We start from the raw sequence: 9,643 nt of genomic DNA, 5'->3' as shown, positions 1-9,643 counted from the left end.
GTTTTTATTTACATCGCCACAATTAAATTCATGTCTATCAATTTCCCCCTTTGTGGTGATGCCAAAACCTAAACAGTAAGAAAGCGTTAAATAACAGATAATCAGTTGGCAAAAGGATAATGTCAATAAAGTAACAAAGTAAATTATCAATCAGTTCCAATGTCCCTGTAAATGACTTCTTCATCTTGAGATCCTGAAATCTTCTATCTGAAGGTTTAGCTTCTATTTGCCTCAGTTCTGCTTCAGATGGATCTCTTCTTTCTTCTTCCCCTTTTTTGGCATCAGCGACAATCACATGGGCCATAAGATCATTCATTCTCCCAGACAAATTTTGAATGCCATTAGTTAACATCTCCAGATACGGAGCTTGAGTGGAGATAGGATCATTGAGAGTAGTGAGATATTGAGTTTGAGAATCAATCTTGGCATCCATTACTTCCAAGGAGGTGGAAAATGATCGAATGAGATCATCCTGCTCGGTGAGTCGATTGAGTATATCAGTTTGAGCAAGCACGATGTGACTGTGATTTCTCGATACAGCTTGTCTGAAAACAATGGTTTCAGCATACATTTTCTCCATGGTTTCCGCCGTGTTATATATGTGTTTGCTCATTCGATCTCTGAAGGATTGAGCACCAGTAAATTCTGATATGTTCTCACATGACATCCGCTTGACTAAATCAGACAGGTTATTGAACTCCCTTTGCAGAACGTCGATCTGGAACTCCAAGTTGAATGAATCTGATTCAGGTGAGGGAGTTCGCGCAAGCATGCGTTGCCTCATTTCAGCAGCGCTAGTGTTCGTGAGAGTTTGAACAGGATCAATGACAATCAGTGCAGTAGAGACTTGATTGGTGTTGAGGGAAGTTGTGTCCATCACTGTAGTAGAAGGACCAGGGTCAGCAGAGCTTTCATCTAGAATAACAGAGACATTTGGTTCGGCAGCAATTATGGTAGGAACAATCTCTTTATCAGGAGCAACCAAGTTGGAGACCAAGTTCTCTTCTATTGGAGCAACGACAGTAGGTGAAGCTGATTGTTCTGCAGTTATGGGTTCAGATTGCTGGTTCAGAAGAACTTTCATTTCAGCTTGATGAGCAGCAGAAAAGTTCTCTAGATTTGGCAAAAGAGATACATCATCTGATTCTGCCATATGTTGTTCTGCGGTTAGAGAGGGTGATGGTGGCAATGAAGTAGCTGGTACTGCTTCCTGAGTAGTAGGGGACGTGGGAACAATTGACTCAATGACTTCTTCAACTGAAGCCAGTTCATGCACAGACAAAAGAGATGATGACGGAATAGGCCTTGTTGGAGATGCAGGAGTACTGAGAACAGAAGACTTTGGTGAGGCTGTAGTCCGTTCCTCAACTGTCTGGATCTGTTGAAAGTTTGGAACAAGACCGACTTGATACTCAATTGGCTCGCCAAAGCCCTTTTCTTGATCACGAAGTTGCTCATTCATCTGTTTCAATTTGTCAGTTAGAATCAGAATGACGTTCTGATTCTGAACAGCAGTAGGAATTGTAGGATCAAAATTTGATTCAAGAACTTTCAGAACCGATTCCAACTTCTGACATTTCAGCTGTTCGAGGATGTAACTTCTTCTGCGCAAGGCCTCAATTACATTTTCTGTTTTGGCTAGCTGAAAGACACTCTTCTCAGCGTTCATTATTTTCCCATAGGCTCCTTTCGTCTTGAAGTAAGCAAAAGAATGAAAAATTCTGACCTTGTGCCATTCGTCAAAGAAATTCATGTCATCATTGGCAGAGCTTTCTATTTCTGCCAGATGAAGATCAACACATGTGGTCACAGTTGTTTTGAGTCCAAAAACTTGTGGTTCTTCAATCATCTTTCCTTTGCCTTTGTCGGTTGATGAGATAGGCAAAATGGGTCGAAATGCAGAAGACCCGCTTGTTGGTTCTCGAATCACTATTCCAGATGTCGGTCTGAAAGTAGAAGCAGTAGATGGTGCTGGAACAGATGCAGCAGCTTGCACTGAAGTAGGAGAAGTGGATCGTGCAGATGGAATCACTTCTGGAAACACTTGTCTGATTGGCACTTTCTCAATCTCAGAGATTGCTGCTGTCTTCTTGATTTTGAGAACAATCCGTGCTATATTTTTGATTGGAGTTGGTAGGGATGGTTGAACATCAGAAACAGACTCTTCTGATACTGTTTTATCAGAAGAGACGATCACTCTTTTCCTTTTAATCTTTCGTTGAGGTTTCTGAGCCTCAGAAAGTGTCTCTCCAATCTCTTTTTTCAAAGCAACAAATTCAGCCACGGTTGGCTTGGTCCTTAAAGCGAGTAAATTCTTAGCATCAATCGTTGTTACTGAAACAACATCAATCATTGTTACTGAAACAGCATCTTGTTCACTTGTAGAAGCGAAACCAGCATCCTTGAGCATTGTGCTGATTTGAACAGCGAATCCAGAACTTATCTTGGTGACCATGTCTTTCATGATTCTGAATATGAAACGACTCCAATCCACTTTAGTTCCCTTAGTGATGGCAACCATCACTTGAACTTTCTCCTTTGTTAACTTGTCGAACGTGCCAGCTTTTACTAATATAGCTTTTGCCACAATATCAGCCAGAATTTGATATTCCATTTTGAGTAACGTTTTGTGGCAAGAAGGAGACAATTCTTCTCCAGAGGCTGAGAAAGTGCTGAGAGCAATAGACATATCTAGCTTGGAGATATCGGACAGTTCAGAAATACCTGAAAGTGGGAGGAGGAAGGTTTCTCCCAATAGTGTGGCATCAATGGAAATGGATGCATCTCCTTGAGAGTGAACAATCTTTCCTTCATACATAGTTGCCTTAGCGTAGAAATCCAGAAGAGCATTTTTGTATATCACAGTTGGTGCTTCCAAGAATTTTCGAAGTCCTGATTTTTCAAGGGCTTGAAACATTTTAACAAGGTTCTCATCTTTGACATTGAGAACTGAAGCAAAGTTGACTTGATATGCATTAAGAGTATATGCTCCGGCCATTTCTGTACGAAGAAAGGATCAGATAAAATTTGCAGTAGATAGAGATGATGAAGATAAAGCAGTAGCTGAATAACAACAGTTATGAAACAATAAAGGTGAAAAGGTGATATTTAAAATAAATGTACAGCCGTCGAGTAAACATAAAGACACGTGTCAATATGTTTATGGTTGAGTGTTTGAAAAGACTTGCAGAAATTGTCAGAGACGCGAATGATTTTAAAATTTTGAAATAGGCGGGCTGTCCAGACGGTTACTAAGAATAATCAGAAGAGGATTTGTCGTTTTATGATAACGTCTGCTGGAAGTTTCAGAGTGCTGAAATATTTGAGCACTTTGACAAAACCAGCAAACTCTTTGGTTTATCGAAAAGACAAATATTCTATCTGTTTTCTGAAAAAGGTGTAAAAATCGTAGTCTGACTAAGATATTGTTCCCCCTCGGTAAATGCAATTAATAAGTGGTCATAAAAATGACAAGTGACTCTTGGCAATCTCTTAATCTGAACCGTAAAAAATGAACAGTCGCAAGAGTCTTTGTTTCTTCTATAAATACCTGCATAACTTAAACGAAGTTAGACATTCATAATCTAAAATGAAAGCTCTAGTTAAAAAAGAGTTAGAGTCTGATCCAGGAGCCAAAGAAATGTTCAGAAGGAAGTTTGGGGATATCATTCTTTACGTAATGATCCTTGAAACAAACTCCTGGAGTTGTAATATTAACAATCAAAAAGATTTGTTGCTTCCATTGATATTGATATGTAGCATCGATCCCTTCCAGAAGCATGCTAATGCAATAAGAGAGTTGTAAGGCTCGAAGAATTAGTTATCATAATCAGATGGATTTGTTGATAATTAAGATGATTCTAGATGTATTTTATTGGACTAGAAAAGAAAGGAAAATGTATAATAAAGATGTGAAAGATAGTCAAAAGAATAAGTAAGGTCGAAATTAATGCGCACATATGCATGGGAATTCCAGTAGCCTTGGCGCATGGTGTGCTGTCGTTGACCACCAAATTAATTCCTACCCTTTTAAATAAAAAACGAGTGTAATGGTGAGTAGGGTCGAATCCACAGGGAACGATAGATTTATTTCTTTTGATAATAAAAATTAAAAAAAAATGGGGGGATTTGTTTTGATAATTACTAAATAAAATAATCTAAACTAAAATTACCAAGCTAGAAAGAATAATGAATCTAGAATTGAAAATTAATCGATGAGAATAAATTGAAGAAATTAATACGAGAAAAATACTGATTCAAGGGGATTCTACTATTTAATTATCTCACTGTTCATCGGTTAATCAATCATTTATCCATGTTATTCCAAACAATTAACCTTAGAATAATAGGGATAGCCGCTAAAATTCTTGCGTTTTCCTAATTTAATTGACCAAACCCAGCATCCAGTCAAAACTTATCAATAATTAACTGGGCACGATAGCGTTCCATATTAATTAAAAATAGCATTTTCGTTTTGAGAAAACAGTTAATCCTAAATCTAACAACCGAGATAGCTGCAATTGAAAGATCTAGTTCCGTTGATTTATTTAAATTACACATGTTATGACAGCACAACACATCTAACCTATTGCTACTCACGTACCAATCGTTCATGACAATTACGGATCACTGAATTCATGGTTAGCATTAGAAAATCATACATCAAATTAAATTGTCAGATTAATTGACGTATAACATTCATATAATTAAATCATAAATCAACGAATATTTGAGCAAACAAGAATAATAAATTAAAGTGCAAAACCTCACAGTGATAAAATTAAACAATAAACTATCCCTTGAATCAGTCTAAGAAAATTAACCTAACATGGTTTGATCTATAATATTCATGAAAAATAAATAAAAAAGCATAAAGGAGCAAACGATTTTGTTGGAAGAAAATTTGGAGTCTTGCGCCTTCTTTCTTCCTTCACGTGAGATTGATGATTGGTGATTGGTGATTGGAGAATCTCTAAGGCTGCCTCTTTTCTTTCTTCACGTGATGTGCAGGTTTTGGGTCTCAAAACTTTTTGCTAAAAGCCCACTAACCTCTTAATTAACCCTAATCATAAAATAATAAATAATATTTTATTTAGATTTTCCCTTCTTGCAATTTTCTTTTTGGCAGCTGAAGTATCGTCATAAGGCGTGACCACGCCTTATTTCAGGACTTCTTCTGGTTTGGCCATTCTCTTTCAACTCTATCTTGAAAACTTCAAATGTGATAAACATCATTTTTTTTACTCAAATTTGCTCCAAGACCGTAAAAGTTCCTCCTACAATAAAATTACACAAAAATGTGTCAATTAAATATATCGGAGGTTAAAATAACGGGAAATATGAAAATAAAATATTAACTATTACAAGCCTATCAAAATCTCCCACACTTAAACGATGCTTGTCCTCAAGCATAAAATAGATCAACTCATTATCTCAATTTTCGTCCTCCTTTCGCTTCCTCTACTTATCCAAAACATTTTTCATGCAACAAGACATTTTAATTTCAGAGCATCCCACAAAATAACATCATGAACAATCACTGCAATCAGAATGTGTAGAAATTAAAATGCATGGGATTTAACAACTCCTCACCAGATTCGCTCATTCCGCTCATTAGTGTTTAGGATACATATATCAACAAACTCTCGTGTCAAATGCACTGAAAATTTTTACCATAGGCTTGCAAATATATCACATCCTTCCACTAAATGAATGAATTAAAATACACAAACAAAAAGGGCTATAAATGGGTTGTAACGTGGCTAGGGGTAAGGTAGGGTAAAAAGGGAACAATGAGCTCTGGAATTGGAGAAATCATACGCACTTTTCACAAAAACAATTGCATCCAAATAATAACATCTTCAACCTCGTTATAACATCAAGAGAATTTTTTTTTTATTTTTTTTTTCGTCTCTTTTTTCTTTCTCACTTCGTCTACTTCTCTTCTTTTTCCCATCTTTTGTTTTTTTTTTTGTTTTTTGTTTTTTTTGTAGACGGCACTATAAGGATTTGAGACTGGCTAAATCCAAACAATTCACACTATTTTGGATTGAGTGATGCTAGTTGTGAAAAGTTTACATGATTCTCCAATTCAAGGTTCAAAAAAGGGGGATAACAAAAAAAAAAGGATTTATCACGGATTGTAATGTGGTTATTTTCATTCAAAGAAAAAGGCTGAGGCTCAAACTTGGTTAACTAGGGGTCTATGAATCAGGGTAGGCTCAACGAACGGCCCAGATGATGCGAAAGAAAATGGTTTTAACCTAATGTCCTTATCATTTTGTCTATGCACCTAATCCACCACAAAGTGTTGACAAAGACATGTATAACAATGCAAGTTCTAGAAAAATTAACAATGCAATGACAACACACCATCAAAGAAAATGGAGCATGATATCATGATTGCTCATAGGCTCAAAACTCACCAAAGAAAAAATATAGCAATTGTGTTAAATCCCACACACTTGTCCTCTCTAACTATCATCAAGAGCAACTTATTCATAATGCAAAAGTGAGAATGCAAAAACAATTTGCACGCAAAGAAAACATCATTTTTTTTATTTATTCGCATCGGAGGCAATCAGGATTCAGAAGAAAGAGATAACAAATGAACTAGATGCTAGGAACTAACAACGTCACTATTTTTTTTTTTTTTTACTTTTATGCAAAAAATGAGAATAAAAAAGAAATTAAAACGAGAAATAAGGCAATATACCCTCCCACACCTAAATGTGGCAATGTCCTCAATGATACAAAACAGATGCTCAAGTAAAACGATAAAATAGCATGAAGTTAGAGAACTCCCCTGAAAAATGTTGAGCATCGTAAAGAAACATCATCTATTGTTGCGGAGGGGGAAACGATGGTGCGCTGGAGAAGATGTGTGTGCAGGGCCGAGAGACTTTCAGGCGGAGGAGATCGTGGCTGTGCGAAACTGCTGTGGTGGTGCGATGTTGCTGTGCGAAGGTGGACGAGCGCAGATGGAGGTGGCGCTGTAGAGAAACAAAAGAATAGGTTAATTTTTTTTTTTTTTTTTTGAAAATGAAAAAGTTGCTAGCAGAAGAGGTGTTTCAATAAGGCGTGGCCGCGCCTTATGCGAAAACCTCTTCTGTAATTTTTTTTTTATTATTATTATTTTTTTTAAAACAGTAGAGGTGTTTCAATAAGGCGTGGCCACGCCTTATGCTTAAACCTCTGCTGTAAAAAAATTTTTTTTTTTTTTTTTTAAACAGTAGAGGTATTTCAGTAAGGCGTGGCCACGCCTTATGCTAAAACCTCTACTGGAAAAATAAAATAAAATAAAAAATACAAGAACTAAAATTTGGGTTGCCTCCCAAAAGCGCAATTTTTTTAATGTCGTTATGCTCGACATTCATTCTTTCTTGTTGCTCATGGTGGTTCATAGATGGTCACTTTGTCCACTTTATCCCGCTTGAATATTTTCATAGCAAATTTCAGCATGTGCATGTTTTCTTTGAATTTCTTGGAAATCTCTGTCCCTTGGATATTTCCTCTTTTTTTCATGAGTACATGCTTGGGTCGATCTGGAGGGAGTCTGCGCTCAATTTTAGATATCTGCGAATCAGAGAGAGAAAATCTAGTATTAGAATTTTCAACATGTCTTTCAATAATCTCCTCTAAATCATTCTTATGCACAAATTTTGAATTTTCTTGTGACAAGTGATTAGCGATATCAAGAGTATTAATAGTGCTTTCACTAAGAGGATATTTCATGGTATCATAAATATTAAACTTTGCAATCTCACCATCAAATTTCATAGTAAGGGTACCACTATTAACATCTATGACAGATTTTGAAGTTTTCAAAAATGGTCTTCCTAGTAAAATTTGACTGTTTAAATCATCATTTTCCATGTCAAGCACATAAAAGTCAGCAGGAAAAACCAAATTTTCAACTTTCACAAGAACATCTTCAATAACACCTCTATGATAAACAGTGGACCTATCAGCCAACTGGATCACAATGTCGGTTTCAGTCAGAGGTCCAAGTTTTAAATAATTATAAACAGAATCAGGCATGACATTGATAGAAGCACCTAAATCCAACATAGCCTTTTCAAGTCTAGTATCGCCAATGGTACAACGGATAGAAAACATACCTGGATCACTGCATTTGATAGGAATAGTTTTTGGAATAAAAGCAGAAACATGTTCTCCTATCTTTTCCCTTTTACACCCCTTCAACTTATGTCTCTTTTTTGTAGTACACAATTCTTTTAAAATTTTAGCACAACGAGGTACTGGTTTAATAACATCTAATGAAGGAATATTTACCTCGCCTCTACAAAGAGTGTCATTCAACTCCTTAATACTTTCACATTTCCTGTTCAATGCAAGAGGGAATGGGAGAATAGGTTTATACTCAAATAGAGGAGAAAACTTATCTTTCGGAGCATCATCTTGATTGATTATTTTATCATCAACCTTTATCTCATTCTCTTCCTTTTGCTTGATTGATGCTTGTACCCCAATTTCTTGAACATCCAATTCTTTACAATTTCTCAAAGTAATTGCACTCACATTCTCTCTTGGATTCACCACTGTCTGAGAAGGTATATTACCTAAATTTTTTGCTTCCAACTTGTGAATTGAGGTCGCCAACTGTCCTACTTGAGTGCTCAAATTCTGAATGCTAGCCCTCGTTTCCTGTTGAAATTTTTGAGTGTTCTCAGCTAAGGCCTTCACGATTTCATCTAGGGACATACCTGAGTTAGAGGCTTGCGCAGGTGATGGATATTTGTGAAAATTTTGTTGTGGATATCCTTGTTGACCTCCTTGATTCCTGTAGCTGAAATTTGGGTGATCTTTCCATCCTGGATTGTAGCTATTAGAATACGGATCATATCGGTGTTGAGGCTGTCCAGGAAATCCACCGATTGCATTAACCTGCTGCGTTGGATCTTCCTGTAATGTAGGGCACGTGTCTGTCGAATGTCCAACCATCGCACATGTGCCACAAGCTTTGGCCTGTTGTACCTGCCCTACAACCAACTTTTCCAAAAGAGATGTCTAAGAATCTAACTTTTGATCGATAGGAGTAACAATTACCTCATTGACTTGTCGTGGAGGGTTATCTTGTCTAGTTCCAAACTGTTGTGCATTGGCGGCCATGTTGGAGATTAGAGCTCGTGCCTCTTGAGGCGTTTTGTTTACCAATGCACCTCCACTTGCAGCATCAATCATGTTCCTATCAAAAAGTGAGAGACCCTCGTAGAAATATTGGACTAGGAGCTGTTCTGGAATCTGATGTTGAGGACAACTGGCACATAACTGCTTAAATCTCTCCCAATATTCATATAATGTCTCTCCTTGTAACTGTCTAATCCCACAAATGTCCTTCCTGATGTTGGCTGCTCGCGAAGCTGGGAAGAACTTCTCCAAAAATTGTTGTTTCATATTATCCCAAGTCGTTATCGTCCCAGAGGGCAAGTAGTAGAGCCAATCTTTAGCTTTGTCGGCTAAAGAGAATGGAAAAGCTCGCAATGAAATTTGCTCCTCTGTAATCCCTTGAGGTTTCATGGCTGTGCAAACAATATGAAACTCTTTCAGATGTTTATGGGGATCTTCACCTGCAAGACCACGAAAAGTAGGCAATAAATGAATCAAGCCAGATTTTAATTCA

At 37.0% G+C, this 9,643-nt stretch overlaps 1 protein-coding gene and 1 non-coding gene across 2 annotated transcripts; one reads left to right on the top strand and one right to left on the bottom strand.

Annotated features, from left to right (window-relative positions):
• Positions 1-7,389: 7,389 nt before the first annotated feature.
• Positions 7,390-8,964, bottom strand: LOC140835918 (uncharacterized). Its single transcript, XM_073201329.1, has one exon. It carries the CDS (start codon positions 8,962-8,964, stop codon positions 7,390-7,392), a length of 1,575 nt encoding a protein of 524 aa, XP_073057430.1.
• A 298-nt stretch (positions 8,965-9,262) lies between these two features.
• Positions 9,263-9,369, top strand: LOC140837556 (small nucleolar RNA R71). The gene has a single exon (XR_012119384.1). It is a non-coding gene; the product is annotated as a small nucleolar RNA R71 (small nucleolar RNA).
• Positions 9,370-9,643: the final 274 nt, after the last annotated feature.

Source organism: Primulina eburnea, chromosome 7 (genome assembly GCF_022965805.1).
Source record: "Primulina eburnea isolate SZY01 chromosome 7, ASM2296580v1, whole genome shotgun sequence".
Taxonomy (NCBI): Eukaryota; Viridiplantae; Streptophyta; class Magnoliopsida; order Lamiales; family Gesneriaceae; genus Primulina; species Primulina eburnea.
The sequence above is the reverse complement of the archived record's forward strand: the minus strand, read 5'-3'. Positions and strand labels throughout refer to the sequence as shown.